Below are 23,362 nucleotides of genomic sequence, written 5' to 3'. Positions count from 1 at the left end.
ATGGAGTGGGGGAATCAGACATTCAACCCTGAGTTCATCTTGATGGGAATTTTTAGTTACACACCCACTCACATCTTTCTCTTCTCTCTGGTCCTGGGCATCTTCACAATGGCGCTCTTGGCAAACACTCTCATGGTTCTCCTCATCTACCTGGACCCGCGGCTCCACACCCCCATGTACTTCCTCCTCAGCCAGCTCTCCCTCATGGACCTCATGCTCATCTGCACCACTGTACCCAAGATGGCCCACAGCTACCTGTCTGGCAGGAAGTCCATTTCTGTAGCAGGATGTGAAGCCCAAATATTCCTCTATGTGTCTCTCCTTGGTGCTGAGTGCTTCTTGTTGGCTGTCATGGCCTATGACCGCTATGTTGCCATTTGCTATCCTCTTCAGTACCCCAGGCTCATGAACTGGAAACTTTGCGGACTCATGGCTGCCTCTACATGGATTCTTGGTGCCTTTGATGGGATTGTTGAGTTAGCTGCTACTTTGTCTTTCTCCTATTGTGGATCCCGAAAAATAGCTCAGTTCTTCTGTGATGTCCCAGCACTCCTACATCTCTCCTGCACGGATACTTCCACATTTGAAACACTTATTTTCATCTGTTGTGTAGTAATGCTCCTCCTCCCTCTGTCACTCATCATCATCTCCTACACACGTGTAATTATAACTGTTATTCGCATGAGTTCTGGGGAGGGTCGGCACAAGGCTTTCACCACCTGTACTTCACATCTTATTGTTGTGGGGATGTATTATGGAGCAGCAATGTTCATATATATGAGACCCAATTCTAATCGATCCCCAACCCAGGATAAAATGGTATCGACCTTCTACACCATTCTCACTCCCATGCTGAATCCCTTTATATACAGCCTCCGAAACAAAGATGTGGCCAAAGCATTCAGTAAGGTACTAGGGAAGGGGAAATTTAGAGAACAAATTGGATAATGGTTGCAGGGATATTTTTTCTTCCATAACTCCTGTCTGTCTCTGGCAAGTTCATTTATTTAAAAGTAAGATTTAGCAACAAATGTACAAATGTACACTTTTTCTAAAATAGTCATCACAGTTAATAAACTCGGTACACATTTAGTTTATTGATATATTTTGCATTCATTGAATATTCATTTTGGTTTTAAATATACTCAGTGAAGTTCCTGAGAAGTGAATAATTAAGTCAATAAACAGATATACTCCTATTTATAGAACTAAAAATAAATAAAACTGTTTTAAATGCTTTCTCTTATTTTCACAAACCAGATTCTTATTGAAATTCTTATTCAATAATTTATGTACTGAGTTAAATACCACACTCGTCTATTTCATTTTGTCATTAGTTCTTTCAAAATATGGCCCAACCAGAGAGTCATGGATATTTGCTCATTTACCAAAATCTTATTTTATAATAGATACTACTTATTTTGGCCAAAAAGACTTTTTTCTTTTGTTTGACTTCTCTAATACGCTGAGCATTTGTATATCTGAAGATGTCTTATAGCGGAACCACTTATTTCCAGAGTTTTGAAGGATGATGTAGTATCATCAACCTATATTTTATAGGGTTTTTTTTGTATCCTAAAAATCCACTATGGTATAATGAAATCCCAGAGCTGTGAGTCCTACCCAGAACTTATGATCTATATCATATTTATGTACTGAACCATGATGGGAATATTGTTATTCTTCATATCAGAACATTACCCTTTGAATGTGTGTAGAAAAGTTTCCACGAATTTAGTAGTTATTGCAGTGAAGGTGTAATAATATTATTGTCACAGAAGCTGCCTACTTTTTTCTTTGTTTTCCTGATGAACATGGATGGTAACTGAATGAAAATGTTGGCTGGTCTCTGATAGCCTTGGTGGAAACCCCATCCCCCATTCTGGCACAATGTACATGGTCTTCCCAAAGGAATATACTCAAATCCAGTAGAATCTCATCTTGGGACAGGTAACAGCACTCAAAGTAAAACACTCTTGTACCCAAAGAAGACCAGATTTCTATGACATTGGATCTACCTGGGAAATTGGATAAACCTTATAAAGATTGGGATTTCATTCATGGAACTTGCATACAGTTCTTTAATCTAAACCTGTTATTTGGAGTTGCTATAAAAAGATATATCTAAAAATAAGACACTGGTATTAATTTACTTAAAAAGTAGGGGGGAAAAAGTCATGGGTTCATTTACATGAGGGTGGAGTTATGAGTCTTATGATTAGATATGTACTTTTATTACAGCCCTTAATTGACCACTTTAAAACATTGAACTGCTAAGTCACTTCAGTCGTGTCCAACTCTGTGTGACCCCAGAGACGGCAGCCCACCAGGCTCCCCCGTCCCTGGGATTCTCCAGGCAAGAACACTGGAGTGGGTTGCCATTTCCTTCTCCAACGCATGAAAGTTGAAAGTGAAAGTGAAGTCGCTCAGTCATGCCTGACCCTCAGCGACCCCATGGACTGCAGCCTTCCAGGCTCCTCCGTCCATGGGATTTTCCTGGCAAGAGTACTGGAGTGGGGTGCCACACTGAAACTGACAAATAAATGGAAAAGGGGACTGTTGAGTTTTCCAAGAATGTGATGAGTATCATTGAGTATCACAGAAATGATGACACCTACATGAAATATCTTTAAATATTTTTTAATTTTGAAAGATAGAAATATTTCACAGTTCTTTCCTTAATATTTAAGGAATTGTAGAATTTTTCCCCAAGATACAAAGAAGGACAATGCAAAAATAGAATTCTTGACATGAGATCTTTCCTGATTGAAGCTATAAGGTCACATGATCAAAATAAGTCTTTTAAACTTTCTTCTTTCTTTCAGCTGTTTCTCTTTTTTTATATATACCTTTCTGAGATATCATATACTATTAATGAAAAACATACTATAGTTTTAATTTTTTTATATTGACTTCATGGAGGTTTGTTTTGCCTTAGAAAAAGTATCATAATAATTAATTTCTGCTTATATGTGAAGTGGCTACTACAACCTGTAAATTTTGTTCATGTGAGCACAGTGTTATCATACTCTTAATTTCTGAAAACCACAGAAATATTTGGACCTTGTATACATGTAAACAAAGGTTTAAATTATGTATCAATGAGATGCTAAATCAGCTATGTATATTCAAATGGAAGTTGGCTTGGCTGCATATACTAAAGGCACTCAGTACTCTGCAAGAGTTATTGGAATCCATATCTTAAGAAGAATAAATGGAGAAGAGGGTGGTGGCACTATTTATTTCATATCTAATTTCACATAATGGTAGCTAACATTATTGGGTGAAACTCTATCTGGTACGTATTAAAATGATGAGTGATGAGCTGAGTTGTACAAACTCTCTGACCACCTTCACGATGAAAAAAGGCAATAGACCCCAAGAAAGACTTCATTAAGTGCGTTTCTGGTCCAATACTCAGTTTCAGGACATACCACTTCATCATCGTCATCAAAGAGAAACTCTGGCTGACCTTACAGATTCTAATCATGAATCATGCTGAGTCACTTCAGTTATATCTGACTCTTTGCAACCCCTTGGACCATAACCACCAAGCTCCTCTGTCCGTGAGAATTTCCCATCAAGTATACTGGAGCAGGTTGCCATGCTTGGACATTCTCTTTGTGATCCCTCCAGGGGATCTTCCAGGCCTAGGGATCCAACCCATGTCTCCTACGTGGCAGATTTTAAATGAACATTTATTTGTACCAAAAGGTATGGATACTCTGCTGGGTGTAGTCAGTGGAACCCATAATGAATAAGCTGAGGGCCACCACTGTTCCACTGAAAACCTATGTGGAGTCAAGTATCCGGATAGTTACAGACCCAGATAGGAAATATATCCAGGTTTCCAAGAAAAAGGAATAAACATGGGAGAATATTTGCCCCAGAGTAGCTCAATCCCTACTTACCTGCTTCTGTCTGTTCCACTCCCTGGGCAGGAGTGCTGGTACTAGTAGGTTACTAATAAGGACATGTATTGGGCTATGGTGAGACTACAGAGAACCCTAGTGTGAATGGGGAAAGGGTTAAATATCTCCTTTTCAGTATTTTTAGTGAGGGACAATAGATTCTGCCAGTAAACAGTTCTTTCTAGAGAGGATGTTAGGTGGACGGTTTAGACCAAGTGTGCCTCTAAATTTTCAGGGAATGCTTTCTCTCTCCTCCCCTTCTGGCTTATAGGGGTTCCTCACCAGGAGAGGTAAGTGTACAGGGCTGAAGTTATCCATGAACATAATCAGGAAAGGGGAGAGAGACACCTTGGCCAGCTATTATGTTATATGACAGTTTTTTTCCCTAGCATGCACTTTAATCCAACTCCATGACAATTAAATTGAGATAATGGAGGGGGCTCATATTATGGAAGTCATAATGTGTATTTATTTGACAGTGGCTTCTGAAATAATTTCTTCCAGGCTACTCTGATCTGAGGGTGGGCGGTGGTAGGCCCTGTACAGTTCACCTGTGATCTTGAGGGTTGGCATAAATACTGTCATCTCCTCACTGAGGTTAAACAAATATGCAAGCTTTAGAATTTTCAGAATCCATTAAGCTAACTTTAAAGTGACTATTTCCTCACTATGACATAGTAAAGCTGAAAAAGACCTCTATATCCCATCACTAATCAGGTGTAGTTGTTGAGATCCAGAGATATGAAGTGGTTTTTATCAAAGTCACAGATTTATGATGATAGCTTGAAAATTTAGGAAACATCAAAGATAGCTTGAAAATTTAGGAAACTTACCATACCAGTATTCAAAGTTAGAGAGGATGTCAACACAGTCTAACATAATTAAACATGGTTGTTTCTATAGGGGTCACTTTTTTTCTGATCCAATATAATATTGCTTAAAGAATCGTATTTGAACTTGTAAATTTACCTGTCTATTGAATGAGGTTGTATAGAGTCATTTCCAGCTATATCTTTCATAATCAGATTTGTAACATATATGACAAATCTTATAGGTTTCAAGATGTTTCCATATAATCTAAAATTTATTCTGAGTTTTCTGATGTTCTCCGATATCATTTGGAGTGGAACACCATTTCAGACAGGTGATCACTAGCAACTTCAGTTCTCTGCTTCAAGTTCAAGAGAGAGGTACTATTCTTAGAAATTATTCAGGGACTCGCTAAATGAGGTGTCTTGTGGGGGCTGAAAAATTTTAATGAGCATGCAAAGTTGAAGACCCCAATTAAATAGCTACCTAATTGGAAAAGTATAAAGCTTTATATGGTTTCTTGGACTGAAGAGCAAAGTGACAACTAGTGAAAGGTAGAAGCTGTCCTGATTAGCAAACTCAAAAAGGACAGAATTGTTTGGTTACTTTGGTGATATTTGACAGAGAAATAAATCTAAGGGTAATAAATACACTTGGGAAACCAGTTAGCATATAAACATTGCATGCTAATTAATATAATAGTAGAGCATGTGCTAGGGCTGTTGTTGAAGGAAAGTTACAGGGCCCAAAATAGCCTGGAATTAAAATTCCCCTCTAGGTCTTCCCCACCTTTCTATGTAAAACAAAGAACTCTCTCACCCAAAGAAAAAAAAATGGACATTAAGGTTGATTACGCCCAGCTCCCAGCCGGTCCAGCCTCTGGTAGAGCTCCAAAATTCTTTGCCCCAGCCGTTTAAGAGATAACTACTCCAAACAACCTTGGAGAACAGGCCCCCTTAAAACAGTAACTTTCCACATACATGCCTATACATACTTACTCTTGGATAAGGGCTGCTGCTGCTGCTGCTAAGTCGCTTCAGTCATGTCCGACTCTGTGCGACCCCATAGACGGCAGCCCACCAGGCTCCCCTGTCCCTGGGATTCTCCAGGCAAGAACACTGGAGTGGGTTGCCATAAGTGCAGCAGCTCGCTAATCTGACTGCTGCCGCTTCTCGCCTCATTTTTAAAGGTGATCTGTTCCTGTAAACTGCCGGTCTCCTTCTTTTTCTGAACCTTGCCTTCTCTAACTCCCTTACCTTACAGTTGTGATATAAATGTTACCTTGTGAATCCCTCAGAAGAAATGGAGTAACCATCATGGTCAACAGAAGAGTCCGAAATGCAGTACTTGGATGCAATCTCAAAAACGACAGAATGATCTCTGTTCATTTCCAAGGCAAACCATTCAATATCACGGTAATCCACGTCTATGCCCCAACCAGTAACGCTGAAGAAGCTGAAGTTGAACGGTTCTATGAAGACCTACAAGACCTTTTAGAACTACCACCCAAGAGAGATGTCCTTTTCATTATAGGGGACTGGAATGCAAAAGTAGGAAGTCGAGGGCGGGGCCGGTTGACCATCAAGGGGAGAGCGTCTGTAGGCCGAGCGAGTCGAAGATGAATGCCAGAGGACTTGGATCTCAGCTAAAGGACAGTATTCCAGTTACTGAGCTGTCGGCAAGTGGTCCTTTTGAAAGTCATGATCTTCTTTGAAAAGGTTTCTCTTGTGTGAAAAATGAACTTCTACCCAGTCATCCTCTTCAATTATCAGAAAAAAATTTCCAGCTCAACCAAGATAAGATGAACTTCTCCATATTGAGAAACATCCAGGGTCTTTTTGCACCACTAAAACTGCAGATGGAATTCAAGGCAGTGCAGCAGGTTCAGCGTCTTCCATTTCTTCCAAGCTCAAACCTTTCACTGGATATTTTGAGGGGTAATGATGAGACTATTGGATTTGAAGATATTCTTAATGACCCATCACAAAGTGAACTAATGGGAGAACCGCATTTGATGGTTGAATATAAACTTGGCTTACTGTAATGCCGTGTGCTGTTCATGGAAGTGGAGGGGCTGCATCTTGTTTATAGTTGTCTTTTTCCTATAATTTGATGTGCACAACATTAAAAGTACTAACACATGAGAAGTGTTGCCTAAACATCTGTGATCATTTGAAATTATTTGGGTCATGGCTTTATGTGATAATTGAAAGCACTCAAGACAGTTGGTTTTAAAACTTCTTATTTATATGAAAGCAACAGCTTTCTAGGTCTTTAAAGAAATGTTACTAATTAGTATTATAAAACTATGCACAGATTCCAAATCAGCCTATTTTCTAGTTATTCCATAAATTTAATTTTGAGTAGTTTTGAGCTTGCAACCTTTATAGTTGCATCTTTCAGAATACACATCTATAATTGATTTCAGTGGCAACATTTCAAAGTAAGGACAGAACAAGACTATTAGATTTTACCTTGTTTCAATATAGTCCATTAATACTCGAAAGAATAATACTTGGTTTGTTGATGCTACATTAGAATTATAGGTATATTCTTTGATTCTTTCAGGTTTTCTATTTTGGTCTTATCTTTAAACTAAAAACTTAAACAACCAGGAGATGTCAGTTTTAAACTATAGTATTGCATAGATTTATGTATCACAAGACGTTTAAATTTAAAAACATAAGACCATTCATGTACATACACATGCTATCCATGAACAAATTCCGTGATAGTTTGTTTAAAAATAAATCTTCCCTATGGTGGTTTGTTCTTAATAAGGTATTTTTTATGAACCTAGTTTACAGAAATTAAAGATTATCTGTTTCTCAGGTAAAAAAAAAAAAAGTAGGAAGTTGAGAAACACCTGGAGTAATAGGCAAATTTGGCCTTGGAATGCGGAATGAAGCAGGGCAAAGACTAATAGAGTTTTGCCAAGAAAATGCACTGGTCATAGCAAACACTCTCTTCCAACAACATAAGAGAAGACTCTACACATGGACATCACCAGATGGTCAACACCGAAGTCAGATTGATTATATTCTTTGCAGCCAAAGATGGAGAAGCTCTATACAGTCAACAAAAACAAGACCAGGAGCTGAGTGTGGCTCAGATCAGGAACTCCTTATTACCAAATTTAGACTCAAATTAAAGAAAGTAGGGAAAACCGCTAGACTATTCAGGTATGACCTAAATCAAATCCCTTATGATTATGCAGTGGAAGTGAGAAATAGATTTAAGGGCCTAGATCTGATAGATAGAGTGCCTGATGAACTATGGAATGAGGTTTGTGACATTGTACAGGAGACAGGGATCAAGACCATCCCCATGGAAAAGAAATGCAAAAAAGCAAAATGGCTGCCTGGGGAGGCCTTACAAATAGCTGAGAAAAGAAGAGAAGCGAAAAGCCAAGGAGAAAAGGAAAGATATAAGCATCTGAATGCAGAGTTCCAAAGAATAGCAAGAAGAGATAAGAAAGCCTTCTTCAGCAATCAGTGCAAAGATATAGAGGGAAACAACAGAATGGGAAAGACTAGAGATCTCTTCAAGAAAATTAGAGATACCAAGGGAACATTTCATGTAAAGATGGGCTCAATAAAGGACAGAAATGGTATGGACCTAACAGAAGCAGAAGATATTAAGAAAAGGTGGCAAGAATACACAGAAGAACTGTACAAAAAAGACCTTCACAACCCTGATAACCACGATGGTGTGATCACTAATCTAGAGCCAGACATCTTGGAATGTGAAGTCAAGTGAGCCTTAGAAAGCATCACTACAAACAAAGCTAGTGGAGTTGATGGCATTCCAGTAGAGCTATTTCAAATCCTGAAAGATGATGCTGTGAAAGTGCTGCACTCAATATGCCAGCAAATTTGGAAAACTCAGCAGTGGCCACAGGACTGGAAAAGGTCAGTTTTCATTGCAATCCCAAAGAAAGGCAATGCCAAAGAATGCTCAAACTACCGCACAATTGCACTCATCTCACACGCTAGGAAAGTAATGCTCAAAATTCTCCAAGCCAGGCTTCAGCAATACGTGAACTGTGAACTTCCTGATGTTCAAGCAGGTTTTAGAAAAGGCAGAGGAACTAGAGATCAAACTGCCAACATCCGCTGAATCATGGAAAAAGCAAGAGAGTTCCAGAAAACCATCTATTTCTGCTTTATTGACTATGCCAAAGCCTTTGACTGTGTGGATCACAATAAACTGTGGAAAATTCTGAAAGAGATGGGAATACCAGACCACCTAACCTGCCTCTTGAGAAACCTGTATGCAGGCCAGGAAGCAACAGTTAGCACTAGACATGGAACAACAGACTGGTTCCAAATAGGACAAGGAGGACGTCAAGGCTGTATATTGTCACCCTGCTTATTTAACTTCTATGCAGAGTACATCATGAGAAACGCTGGACTGGAAGAAACACAAGCTGGAATCAAGATTGCCGGGAGAAATATCAATAACCTCAGATATGCAGATGACACCACCCTTATGGCAGAAAGTGAAGAGGAACTAAAAAGTCTCTTGATGAAAGTGAAAGAGGAGAGCGAAAAAGTTGGCTTAAAGCTCAACATTCAGAAAACGAAGATCATGGCATCCAGTCCCATCACTTCATGGGAAATAGATGGGGAAACAGTGGAAACAGTGTCAGACTTTATTTTTCTGGGCTCCAAAATCACTGCAGATGGTGACTGCAGCCATGAAATTAAAAGACGCTTACTCCTTGGAAGAAAAGTTGTGACCAACATAGATAACATATTCAAAAGCAGAGACATTACTTTGCCGACTAAGGTCCGTCTAGTCAAGGCTATGGTTTTTCCAGTGGTCATGTATGGATGTGAGAGTTGGACTGTGAAGAAGGCTGAGCGCTGAAGAATTGATGCTTTTGAACTGTGGTGTTGGAGAAGACTCTTGAGAGTCCCTTGGACTGCAAGGAGATCCAACCAGTCCATTCTGAAGATCAACCCTGGGATTTCTTTGGAAGGAATAATGCTAAAGCTGAAACTCCAGTACTTTGGCCACCTCATGAGAAGAGTTGACTCATTGGAAGAGACTCTGATGCTGGGAGGGATTGGGGGCAGGAGGAGAAGGGGACGACCGAGGATGAGATGGCTGGATGGCATCACTGACTCGATGGAAGCGAGTCTGAGTGAACTCCGGGAGATGGTGATGGACAGGGAGGCCTGGCATGCTGTGATTCACGGGGTCGCACAGAGTCGGACACGACTGAGCGACTGAACTGAACTGTACTGTGTCACTGTTTAAAGTTAAAATCGTATCACTACAAATTTATGTACATTTTTAATTAAAAGTGCTTTTTTTCCGTGTGAATCTAGAATATTTTACATAGAAAATAATCTAATAATCATTTTAATAACTAGACCATAAGAGATTATTTATTTCATCAACTTATTTTACACTAGACTTCTTTGGATGCACTGAGTCAGACTAGAATATTTCTCTTTTTAAAAGCCAATAATAGCAAAACTATATAGTTCTCAGTTACCAGCTGAATCATCTAATCAAGCTTCCTAACTCTCTAAATAACAAATTAGAAAATATCAATAAAACTGAAATATATTGTTATTTGGGGCATTAATTTATTATTTTTAAAAAGTGCTTTATTATTTTAAAATATTTTAATGATGCATAGTACAAAATGAATGATATAAGAAGTATGGGCACATTCCCATATGAGAGTTTATCTTAACCTGATGAATTTACTCCTTTTCCTGTTTTTAATGAAATGAGATTCCAGCTAGAGTTGATGGTCTTTGTGTAACTCCTCACCATCATACCATGAACCTCTTACATTTCCTGCCATAATCAAAGACTTGAATTTTTGATGAAATGTACCAGCAATGTTACTATATTTTGTGGAGTGTGTATGTCTTCATAAAAATTACATAATATGATACAATAGATATTATACTCTACACATAATTCTTCAACTTGCATGTTTCACACATTATGTTTTCTAAAATTAACTTACTTTGATCATGTCTAGTCTATTCATATGAATATTTAAATACTTATACAATATCCCACTGAATAAATATACCATCAATTTATTCATGCATACTCCTATTGATGGATATTTGGGTTGCTATATATTCTATGTCATTATAAATAATAATTGCAATGAATTCAAAGACTCTCTGGTGTCCATTCTCAGAAAACTAGAAATAACAGTAGGAGTTAGTTCCATGGACAAATGAATCTACTGAGCAGGTATGATTTTATGGATAGTGGGACAGATGATACCCAGTACTTAAAGGGTAGCTCAGGTCACAGGGGTGTTTTTTGTATTCCATTGTGCAACATTAAGTCTCTACAAATCCACTAAAGAGTAAGGAGCTTCTTTTCAAGTATTCTTTCCCTGGAAATGGAGAGAAGCTCAATAGAGCATCTCCATTTAACACAGACCCTGTATGCACCATTGGCTTTGTAACAAAGCCCAATTACAGAGCAACTTGGTCAGTACTCTGAATCAGCTATGAAGTAGCTTAATCAGGTTGGGGAGGGGAGGGAAATACAATCAGGTCAGTGGAATTTTGGTAAGCCTCCATCTATCCTTCATTTGTCACTTGTAGGGAGAGGCTCTCCAACTATCCTTACTCATAGTGTTACTCGGGCTTCTGAGTGTTTATTGGACTGCTCCCTCTATGGGTCCTTCTCAAAGAAATGAGACAACTCCACATTTCCTAGTGACTGGAAGAACTAACACATTTTCCCAAACTGTCCAATTGATGATAAGTATCAGGCATTTGAGCTTTTAAAGACTAGTGTCAAGCAGGAAATTTTAGGAAGAGTCATAAAGAGAGAGAAATAAGAACTACTGTCAAAACCAAAAGGAGATCAATAGTGACTAGTGATGTCTGTTTTAAAACAATTAGTGGTCATTCTTGATCATTTGAAATATTCCCTCAAAAATAATGATAGAGTGGTACAAAAAGGGAAAATCCTTCATTATTTCATAAATTATTTCAAGCTCTATGCTGATGAGTTAAGAAATAATTCTGCTCCTTTTCTTAGCCATAATAAAGTAAAATATCTCTGGCAGCAAGCCTATGCATTATATGGAAACTGTTTAAAGAAGAACAAGCATGTTTTGGGCTTATTAGTAGTTTAATCTGAAAGTGTCAACTGACCAAAAAAATATGAGGGACTAAAAAAGTTTATTGAACAAGTTTTGCAATAGAATAGAGAACAGTGAAATCCAAGAACCAAGATGGCATTGTTAACTTTGCAAAGGGTAGAGCCTGCACAATAGAATCAACTGGGGACATACAGAAAATAACAATGCCTGGCTTCTTCCAAAGAGATTCTAATTTAATGAGTTTAGAAAAGTCTGGTCTAGATAACATTTTCAAATCTCTTCAAAAGATTCTAATAAGTATCTAAATTTGAGAACCACTGGGATAGAGGCATGAGAAATTGTTAAGATTTTTAAAACTGGACATTAGACAGGTGAATATTTCAAGCAATCTACATTAAAAATGATGAAAGAAACAGGGCACCCCCTGCTACCTGGTATAAAAAGAAACAAAGCTATCTTGGAAACAAGAAAATTTACATTGAGAACCTTGGGAAAAATTGAAGATAACATCATCAATGTAATTAAAGACAAGGGACTAAGTCCCTGCGGACAAAGAAATTTAACTTGGAAAAAAAAAAAAAAACCTAGGATTTAAGCCTTTTTATTTACTCAGTCAGTGTTCTTGTATTTTCCTGGGAAAAACCAGAAGGTAGGTTGGAAAAAAGAAGTTTAAATCACAAAATATCTAGCACTTTCTGGGTTTCAATGAAGCAGAAATGGATGAAAATCTATACTGTTAGATACTTCCAAAGCAATAGATAAATTTCCATCTTACCTTAATTCATTCTGTATTAAAACTTGAGTAATATTAGTTTTGACTATGTCTTGGGTTCTTTTTAAAGGGTGTGCCTGGAGAATCCCATGGACGGAGAAGCCTGGTTGGCTGCAGTCCATGGGGTTGTTGCTAAGGGTCGGACACAACTGAGCGACTTCCCTTTCACTTTCCTGCATTGGAGAAGGAAATGGCAACCCACTCCAGTGTTCTTGCCTGGAGAATCCCAGGGAAGGGAAAGCCTGGTGGGCTGCCGTCTATGGGGTCGCACAGAGTCAGACACGACTAAAGTGACTTAGCAGCAGCAGCAGGTGAACACAGGAGAAGGCAATGGCAACCCACTCCAGTACTCTTGCCTGGGGAATCACATGGACGGAGGAGCCTGGTAGGCTGCAGCCCATGGGGTCGCGAAGGGTTGGGCACGACTGAGCGACTTCACTTTCACTTTTCATTTTCATGCATTGGAGAAGGAAATGGCAACCCACTCCAGTGTTCTTGCCTGGAGAATCCCAGGGACGGAGGAGCTCGGTGGGCTGCCATCTATGGGGTCGCACAGAGTTGGACACGACTGACACGACTTAACAGCAGCAGCAGCAGCAGGTGAACACAAGGCATTATTATAATTTGACTGTTCTATCATGTATACTAGGTTAAAACTCATTCAGATAATCCTTTCATGTATCTATTTCACTAAAGCAGCACTTTTTTTCCCCTCTAAGAAGCACATATTCAACTCTGTATAAAGCACAATTCTGTTTTATTAAAATAGTATTTTTTAAATGTAAGACAATACATTTTGGTGGCCTATACTCCAGGTTAGAGAATAAATCATTATACAAAATGATAGGATAAAATAAAACATGGAAATTAATATATATTTTAGGGGTTGAATCATGTGCCTCAAAATTTATATTTTGAACTCTCTGTACTTCACAATGTGACCTTATTTGAAGATATGGTCCTTACAGAGGTAACCAAGTTAACAGGAGTTCACTAGGGGAAGTATTAATTCAAATAATTTATGTCCTTATAAAAAGAGGACACAGACACAGACACAGTGAGATTGCCATGTGAGGATGAAGGACACATCAGAGTTATTTTCTATAAGTCAGGGAATACCGAAGATTGCCATCGACCACCAGAAGTTGGATGAGAAGCGTTGAACTGATTCTTCCTTGCAACCTTCAGAAGAACCAGATTTGCAGACTCTTTGATCTGACCCTTCTAGTTTTCAGAACTGTGAGACAGTAAGTTTTGATTGTTTAGTCCTCCTAGTTTTTGGCACCTTGTTATGGCAGTCTAACAGACTAATACAGAGATTAAATACCAAAAGTATAACAATGGCAATGATTAAGATATTTGAATGATTAAAATATTATATTTTCTGAGCGCATATATTTTAATTAAGCATTATGTTATCTTTTATTATCTTTGCAACAATCCTGAGAAATGACATTAGTTACTACAGAATTTTGTTTTAAAAAAAAAATAGAAGATTCCTGATAATATCCCTATTGGCAGTAGAGCAAAGATTCTGTCTGATCTGAGTCCCAGTTCAGCTCTCTGCTCTAAAAGCAGTAGAAGAGACCATACGACTGAGTTCAGCGAGTGGGGAGCAGATTATTTATTAAAATGAAGCAGACTTAATGAGGATGATGTGGTTGTTCTAGAGTTGGAATCAAGGAATAAATTTTAAAAGTTGGAAACGCCTTGGAGAACAAAGCTTATTCTTCTTGAGGGAAGTAACTTTAGCCAAGATCTCACATTTGAAATGTCTGAGGATGAAAGAGTAGAATTCTCAGGGATTAAAAAACAACGAGAGGAAACCTCTTTTGCAGTATCCTGAACCCCAAAATAAATAGTTATCACTGGATTTTTTCATAGTTTGGAACCTGTGGAAGTCTCTGATGAGAAGCGTGACATAACGGTACTAGAAAAATCAGGGATATTGTATCCACAGGATAGAAAATGAAGGATTTATTTTATTGGAAATTTAATGATACTGGGAGAGGCAGAGAAAATTTTCAGACATAGAAGTTTGTCTTCCAACCATGTACTAGCTTTTCTGTATATTGAATACCATACAAAGATCATCGTTGAAGCAGGAAGATAGACTACAGCAGTGATTCTCAAACATTAGCCAGCATCCAGATCACCTGGAGGCTTATTGAGACATATTTCTGATTCAGTAGGTCTGGAGTGGTACCTGGGAATGTGAATTTCCCACAAGTTCCCAGGTGATAGTGATGCTAGTACTTGGTCAGGGGATCACACTGTGAGATTCACTGTGTTAAATGAGTACTTTCTAACTATCTTTACATTATGCTTATGAACCATGAAAATCCACCTGTCCTGTAGCAGGCTTATTACTATACTCTACTGGAGGATGGTGTTCCTGGGTTATAACTAAGGGAAAATACAAGTTAGTCTGGCATCCACAGAAGAATTGATCTGTTCATACTTGGTATGCCGTAATTGTGTCTAAATTTTTATCTGTGCTCTCCATGTGGCCTCGTCTCTGTTCTTCTTCCTCACAAGTGTTGATTTTTGCTCAGAATTTAAACTAATCCAGGCATCTTCCTCAACAGAGGTTTTTCTCTGTTCCTCTTCTCTGTTCCTTCCTTTTATATATATATGTATTTAATTTATTTTTGAAAGCATTCTCCTCTTATAAGTAGGAATATAGGTAAGTTCAGTCAATTCTGTACTCTAATGAAGTAATTATGCATAGTCATGTAGTGTTTAATGATAGTGTTGGTGATGATCATTGACACGTGGGCCCTTAATTCAGGATTACATAGAAGGAAGCATTTTGTGAGCATGTGGATGGGAATTTTCTTTTGTGAGGAAGAAAGCAAAATAATTTACAAAAGACTGAACTAAGACAATTTAAAATTTTGAGTGTATTAGGTTTTATATATTAATATGTGTTACTATTCGTATAACTAAAGACAGCCTACGATGTTCTTGAAAATTATTGAACCACAATTTCTTTGGCCACTAATATTACTGCAAGATTAGTTTTGCAGGTGTGACCATGCAGAGATGTTTTAATCAGTTATTTCTTAAAGCTCCCTAGCAAATTTTAAAGATTAGTTTTTGATCACAAATTCTTACATTTGTAAGAGATGAAGAAACACTACATATTTCCATTATGTACTGATACGTACACAAACATCTACACAGACACAGGTACAGTCCCTGAATTAAGTAATTCTTGAGAGAGTCAGCTAAATAATGCCTTTGTATGACAATGAAAAGCAATGCCAACTGCTTTTTTGGCTTATTTCAATGTTTTCAATACTGTTTCAATATAACAAACAGTAAATATGCTGGCTTGAGTGAAGTACAAGCTTCCTATGGAAAATTAAAATTTATTTAGTAAAGCAAGTACATCCTTGAACACTCTGAGTTGAAGTTTCTAGAGTTTGTGAAATACAATTATGGCCAGTAATATATATGTGCAGGATATGCTGGAAATAAAAGAATCTTCAGAAATAAAAGGTAATTATCTTGTATAGTAACAATCAACATATGATAATTAGGATTTGGGTTATGGGTGTAAGATCTGATGCTTTTGTATGAATGACAGTGTAAGTTTTTATGACAAAGTTGTATGACTGTGCTACTAGACTTTGGGAATGAAAAAGAGTGAAGAATCCAGAATTGTGTTTTATGATTACTGAGATGGACAATGAAAGAATTAAGGAAAACTATGGTTATAAATATTTTCAGAAGACAGAATAAAGAAATGGGCAAGGGCTGGTAATAATGTATTTATATCTCATAGAGGTGAGAACATGTATTGCATATACCTTTGTATCCAAAAGTACATATATAATAATGATAACAATACAATTTGATAAGTGCTGGTATAGAGGTATGTTTAGAAAATGGAAGGAGGTCTCAAACTCAAGAATACTGAGGAGTATATGTAGCAATAAACAAGGACAATAATTAAGAGGGAAGAGATGGTCAGCAAGCTAAATATTACAAGAGATACACGGAAGGATCAAAACACATGGAAATCTGATGAACAAAATAAACCAGAAACTGAGGCAGTCCTGAATCACACACAAAGATTCCCCTGCGAAAAGACATTAACTGAAGATCTGTTTAAAGAATGCTGTTCCAATCACCCCACCACCGTTCTCCCTCACCCTCACTCATCATGCAGAGCAGTTGGCAGCAAACAGCATACCTGGAAGCCAAACAAGTGAAACTGGTACTTCTCTCTAGGACAACAATCAAATTGACTCAGAAGATTAAGGCTTCTCCTCAGGTGTTGGCACCCCTACGTAAAGCTCTCCTTAATTAGATATACAGCAAGTCCATCTTAATGGTTAACTCTCCACTTACAATGTCCACATCTAATTTTTTCATTTGCAGGCTCCACTTAAGTAACCAGCTTTCACAATTCGGCTACCCCTTCAGCAGAGAGGTCTGTAGAAAATCAGTCCTATGTCTATAAAAAGACAGTAATTTGTGCTCCTAAGATTTACATAGACTTAAAATTACAAAAGTTGTACTGGGGTTATAGTATTTAAATTGATAGACAACCAGTACAATCTTTTGAAAATATATTCTAATAAATGTTATCAACAGGGACAATGTTTCTATGGAAATGATGGTGAAGTAACACAATGAGAGACAGTAGATGCTCATATTTCTTATGAATCCAATAAAAAGAGAAATAGAATTTTAATATTTTACAACTTAAAGAGATAAACAAGAAAAGCAGTCTCTGAATGAAAGAATTGCACAGGCCTTTCACCAATGAAGGGATGAGAGCAAAGGCAGGCCAGTTCTGGCTGGATATGAAATATCTAAAACACTGAGTGCCTTAAGAGAAAAAGGATACACAACGTTGAATAAAGAACTGCTAGGTCCTTGTGTTGGACTTAAGCGTCAGTTAAATCCTCTTCTTGGTAAGGATGAAAATACACAAAAGAGATATGAGAATGACGAGGTTTAAAAATGTGTTACTTCTTTGCCTGAAAAATTTTTTGGGATGAACTAGAGAAGCCAGAGACATTTAGACCAGGACCACTGAAAACTGGCTTCAACAGCGTTTGCGAGTAAAAGCATGAAACCCGTCCAATCTTTAAACACTTTGGGTTGAGGCAGCAGTGGGCAGCATGAGAGAAGACCTTTCCTTTAGTGACAAAATAATTACGTCATGAGATTGGTGTGGAAGGATTCCTCTTCCTTGATGTTTCAACAACATAAAAAGCTGTCTCTGTTTACTTTGCTTTTGTCTCATCTCTTGTAAAACAATTCCTCTTTTCCCTAAACACAACAGACTGGTCTTGGCTCACTCTCATACTGATAGAAATATAAGACATTTGTTTGTTTCTTTTGTCCCATTAGATACTGATTTAAGAATTCTGCAGACTCACAGGTTATATAATTTCGGAACCTTCTTATATATCTTCTTAAATTTTCTTCATTTTGGTGAATGTGAAAACTAGTCTTAAGATACTACCTGTCTCAAACTGAGACATAAATGCTTGTTTTACCTCTGCCTTCCATCCATCTCGCTTTCTTCATAACTGATGATTTTGATTTTTCATTTCCTCATCTGCAAATAAGTTGCCTATTCATAATGCATAGATTCCTTGAAATTATTAACCAATTATTCTGCATTGGAAGGTCATTTTTTGTATAATTGTATAACTAGTAGTCCTATTTGTGCTCTAAGTTTGGTGCACAAATAAAATTACATAAATGCAAATGTAATATCTCTACAACTAATAACAGGTTATTAGTTGTAGTTATCTTACTTTACTATATAAGCAATGGCATTAAAAATGCTCTCTTCCTGGGACTTCCCTGGAGGTCAGTGGTTAAGAATCCACATTCCCATTGCAGGAGACATGGGTTCTATCCCTGATCCAGGAAGATTCCATATACCACAGGGGAACAAAGACCATGAGCCCCAACTACTGAGCCCATGCACTGCAACTACTAAAGCCTGTGTACCCTAGAACCCCTGCTCTGCAACAAGAGAAACCATTGCAATAAGAAGGCCATTCACTGCAACAAAGTGTACCTCTGGCTCACCACAATTAGAGTAAGCTGTGGTGCAGCAACAAAGACCCAGGGCAGCCATAAGTCATCAATAATTTAAAAATATATATTGTTAAAAATCTACTTATACTATGTAAAGGAAAAATGAGAACATATACAAATTACCTGTCAGAGCAAGTTGGTGGAGGTTGAGTGTGGTTAACTCCACCTCACTGCAAAGCCTCGGTTCATTCTTTCCCAGTCCTGACATACCATGTATGTTGGTTTACCAGAGTACCACACATACAGTGGACAGTGTATAAATTATCCAGATATGTAATGTTTATAACTTCTTGTGGTTCTAGATACAGAAAATATTCATCATGGAACGGGACAATCAGACATTCAACCCTGAGTTCATCTTGATGGGAATTTTTAGTTACATGCCCACTCACATCTTTCTCTTCTCTCTGGTCCTGGGCATCTTCACAATGGCGCTCTTGGCAAACACTCTCATGGTTCTCCTCATCTACCTGGACCCGCGGCTCCACACCCCCATGTACTTCCTCCTCAGCCAGCTCTCCCTCATGGACCTCATGCTCATCTGCACCACTGTACCCAAGATGGCTCACAGCTACCTGTCTGGCAGGAAGTCCATTTCTGTAGCAGGATGTGAAGCCCAGGTCTTTTTCTATGTGTCTCTCCTTGGTGCTGAGTGCTTCTTGTTGGCTGTCATGGCCTATGACCGCTATGTTGCCATTTGCTATCCTCTTCAGTACCCCAGGCTCATGAACTGGAAACTTTGCGGACTCATGGCTGCCTCTACATGGATTCTTGGTGCCTTTGATGGGATTGTTGATGTAGCTGCAACTATATCTTTCTCCTATTGCGGATCCCGAAAAATAGCTCAGTTCTTCTGTGATGTCCCAGCACTCCTACATCTCTCCTGCATGGATACTTCCACATTTGAAACACTTATTTTCATCTGTTGTGTAGTAATGCTCCTCCTCCCTCTGTCACTCATCATCATCTCCTACACACGTGTAGTTATAACTGTTATTCGCATGAGTTCTGGGGAGGGTCGGCACAAGGCTTTCACCACCTGTACTTCACATCTTATTGTTGTGGGGATGTATTATGGAGCAGCTATGTTCATATATATGAGACCCACTTCTAATAGATCCGCCACTCAGGACAAGACGGTGTCAGCCTTCTACACCATTCTCACTCCCACGCTGAATCCCCTTATATACAGTCTCCGGAACAAAGATGTGGCCAAAGCATTCAGTAAGGTACTAGGGAAGAGGTAATCTAGAGAATAAAATGGATTAGTGGTTTACGGAAATTTTTTTCTGTCTTAACTCTTCTCTCTTTAAATTCATTTATTAAAAAGAAAATTCAGCAAAAAGTGTATAAACTATTTTCCTAAATTAGGCATCACACTTGATAGACTCTGGGTATACATTCAGTTAATTGATCTATTTTGCATTCATTGTATATTCATTTTGGTTTTAAGCGTACTCAATGAAATTCTTGAGAAGTGAGTAATTAAGTTAATAAAGTTTCACTCCCCTTTCTAAAACTAAATAATAAACAGTTCAGTCGCTCAGTCGTGTCTGACTCTTTCTGACCCATGAATCCCAGCATGCCAGGCCTCCCTGTCCATCACCAACTCCTGGAGTTCACTCAGACTCACGTCCATCGAGTCGGTGATGCCATCCAGCCATCTCATCCTCGGTCATCCCCTTCTCCTCCTGCCCCCAGTCCCTCCCAGCATCAGAGTCTTTTCCAATGAGTCACCTCTTCTCATGAGGTGGCCAAAGTACTGGAGTTTCAGCTTTAGCATCATTCCTTTCAAAGAAATCCCAGGGCTGATCTCCTTCAGAATGGACTGGTTGGATCTGCTTGCAGCCCAAGGGACTCTCAAGAGTCTTCTCCAACACCACAGTTCAAAAGCATCAGTTCTTTGGCTCTCAGCCTTCCTCACAGTCCAACTCTCACATCCATGCATGACCACAGGAAAAACCATAGCTTTGACTAGATGGACCTTAGTCAGCAAAGTAATGTCTCTGCTTTTGAATATGCTATCTAGGTTGGTCATAACTTTTCTTCCAAGGAGTAAGAGTCTTTTAATTTCATGGTTGCAGTCACCATCTGCAGTGATTTTGGAGCCCCCAAAAATAAAGTCTGACACTGTTTCCACTGTTTCCCCATCTATTGCCCATGAAGTGATGGGACCAGATGCCATGATCTTCGTTTTCTGAATGTTGAGCTTTAAGCCAACTTTTTCGCTCTCCTCTTTCACTTTCATCAAGAGGCTCTTAAGTTCTTCTTCACTTTCTGCCATAAGGGAGGTACCATCTGCATATCTGAGGTTATTGATATTTCTCCCAGCAATCTTGATTCCAGCTTGTGTTTCTTCCAGTCCAGCGTTTCTCATGATGTACTCTGCATATAAGTTAAATAAGCAGGGTGACAATATACAGCCTTGACCTACTCCTTTTCCTATTTGGAACCAGTTTGTTGTTCCATGTCCAGTTCTAACTGTTGCTTCCTGACCTGCATACAGATTTCTCAGGAGGCAGATTAGGTGGTCTGGTATTCCCATCTCTTTCAGAATTGTCCACAGTTTATTGTGATCCACACAGTCAAAGGCTTTGGCATAGTCAATAAAGCAGAAATAGATGGTTTTCTGGAACTCTCTTGCTTTTTCCATGATCCAGCAGATGTTGGCAATTTGATCTCTGGTTCCTCTGCCTTTTCTAAAACCAGCTTGAACATCTGGAAGTTCACGGTTCATGTATTGCTGAAGCCTGGCTTGGAGAATTTTGAGCATTACTTTCCTAGCGTGTGAGATGAGTGCAATTGTGCGGTAGTTTGAGCATTCTTTGGCATTGCCTTCCTTTGGGATTGCAATGAAAACTGACCTTTTCCAGTCCTGTGGCCACTGCCGAGTTTTCCAAATTTGCTGGCATATTGAGTGCAGCACTTTCACAGCATCATCTTTCAGGATTTGAAATAGCTCAACGGGAATTTCATCACCTGCCCTAGCTTTGTTCATAGTGATGCTTTCTAAGGCTCACTTGACTTCACATTCCAAGATGTCTGGCTCTAGATTAGTGATCACACCATCGTGATTATTTGGGTCATGAAGATCTTTTTTGTACAGTTCTTCCGTGTATTCTTGCCACCTGTTCTTAATATCTACTTCTTCTGTTAGGTCATACCATTTCTGTCCTTTATCAAGTCCATCTTTTCATGAAATGTTCCCTTGGTATCTCTAATTTTCTTGAAGAGATCTCTAGTCTTTCCCATTCTGTTGTTTTCCTCTATTTCTTTGCATTGATTGCTGAAGAAGGCTTTCTTATCTCTTCTTGCTATTCTTTGGAACTCTGCATTCAGATGCTTATATCTTTCCTTTTCTCCTTGGCTTTTCGCTTCTCTTCTTTTCTCAGCTATTTGTAAGGCCTCCCCAGGCAGCCATTTTGCTTTTTTGCATTTCTTTTCCATGGGGATGGTCTTGATCCCTGTCTCCTGTACAATGTCACAAACCTCATTCCATAGTTCATCAGGCACTCTATCTATCAGATCTAGGCCCTTAAATCTATTTCTCACTTCCACTGCATAATCATAAGGGATTTGATTTAGGTCATACCTGAATGGTCTAGCGGTTTTCCCTACTTTCTTCAACTTGAGTCTGAATTTGGTAATAAGGAGTTCATGATCTGAGCCACAGTCAGCTCCTGGTCTTGTTTTTGTTGACTGTATAGAGCTTCTCCATCTTTGGCTGCAAAGAATATAATCAATCTGATTTCGGTGTTGACCATCTAGTGATGTCCATGTGTCGAGTCTTCTCTTGTGTTGTTGGAAGAGGGTGTTTGCTATGACCAGTGCATTTTCTTGGCAAAACTCTATTAGTCTTTGCCCTGCTTCATTCCGCATTCCAAGGCCAAATTTGCCTGTTACTCCAGGTGTTTCTTGACTTCCTACTTTTGCATTCGTCTCCTATAATGAAAAGGACATCTTTTTTGGGTGGTAGTTCTAAAAGGGCTTGTAGGTCTTCATAAAACCGTTCAACTTCAGTTTCTTCAGCGTTACTGGTTGGGGCATAGACTTGGATTACCGTGATATTGAATGGTTTGCCTTGGAGAAGAACAGAGATCATTCTGTCATTTTTGAGATTGCATCCATGTACTTCATTTTGGACTCTTTTGTTGATCATGATGGCTACTCCATTTCTTCTGAGGGATTCCTGCCCGTAGTAGTAGATATAATGGTCATCTGAGTTAAATTCACCCATTCCAGTCCATTTTAGTTCGCTGATTCCTAGAATGTCGATGTTCACCCTTACCATCTCTTGTTTGACCACTTCCAATTTGCTTTGATTCATGGACCTGACATTCCAGGTTCCTATGCAAGATTGCTCTTTACAGCATTGGATATTGCTTCTATCACCAGTCACATCCACAACTGGGTATTGTTTTTGCTTTGGCTCCATCCCTTCACTGATCTCCAGTAGCATATTGGGCACCTAATGACCTGAGGAGCTCCTCTTTTGGTATCCTATCATTTTGCCTTTTCATACTGTTCATGGGGTTCTCAAGGCAAGAATACTGAAGTGGTTTGCCATTCCCTTCTCCAGAACCACATTCTGTCAGACCTCTCCACCATGACCCGCCCATCTTGGGTTGCCCCGCAGGCATGGCTTAGTTTCATTGAGTTAGACAAGGCTGTGGTCCTAGTGTGATTGGATTGACTAGT

At 38.8% G+C, this 23,362-nt stretch overlaps 2 protein-coding genes across 2 annotated transcripts; both read left to right on the top strand.

Annotated features, from left to right (window-relative positions):
• Positions 1 to 948, top strand: LOC128055174 (olfactory receptor 2M3-like). Its single transcript, XM_052647587.1, has one exon. The coding sequence runs from the start codon at positions 1 to 3 to the stop codon at positions 946 to 948; it is 948 nt and encodes a 315-aa protein (XP_052503547.1).
• An 18,036-nt stretch (positions 949 to 18,984) lies between these two features.
• LOC128055177 (olfactory receptor 2M3-like) lies at positions 18,985 to 19,911 on the top strand. The gene has a single exon (XM_052647590.1). The coding sequence runs from the start codon at positions 18,985 to 18,987 to the stop codon at positions 19,909 to 19,911; it is 927 nt and encodes a 308-aa protein (XP_052503550.1).
• The last annotated feature ends 3,451 nt before the right edge of the window (positions 19,912 to 23,362 follow it).

The sequence above is a fragment of the Budorcas taxicolor genome, chromosome 11 (assembly GCF_023091745.1).
Source record: "Budorcas taxicolor isolate Tak-1 chromosome 11, Takin1.1, whole genome shotgun sequence".
Classification (NCBI taxonomy): domain Eukaryota; kingdom Metazoa; phylum Chordata; class Mammalia; order Artiodactyla; family Bovidae; genus Budorcas; species Budorcas taxicolor.
Note: the sequence above shows the minus strand (reverse complement) of the source record. Positions and strands in the feature narration are given on the sequence as shown.

Bases quoted from the DNA above. Each gene is read 5' to 3' on its own strand.
- LOC128055174 (XM_052647587.1), top strand. From the start codon at position 1: ATGGAGTGGGGGAATCAGACATTCAACCCTGAGTTCATCTTGATGGGA.
- LOC128055177 (XM_052647590.1), top strand. From the start codon at position 18,985: ATGGAACGGGACAATCAGACATTCAACCCTGAGTTCATCTTGATGGGA.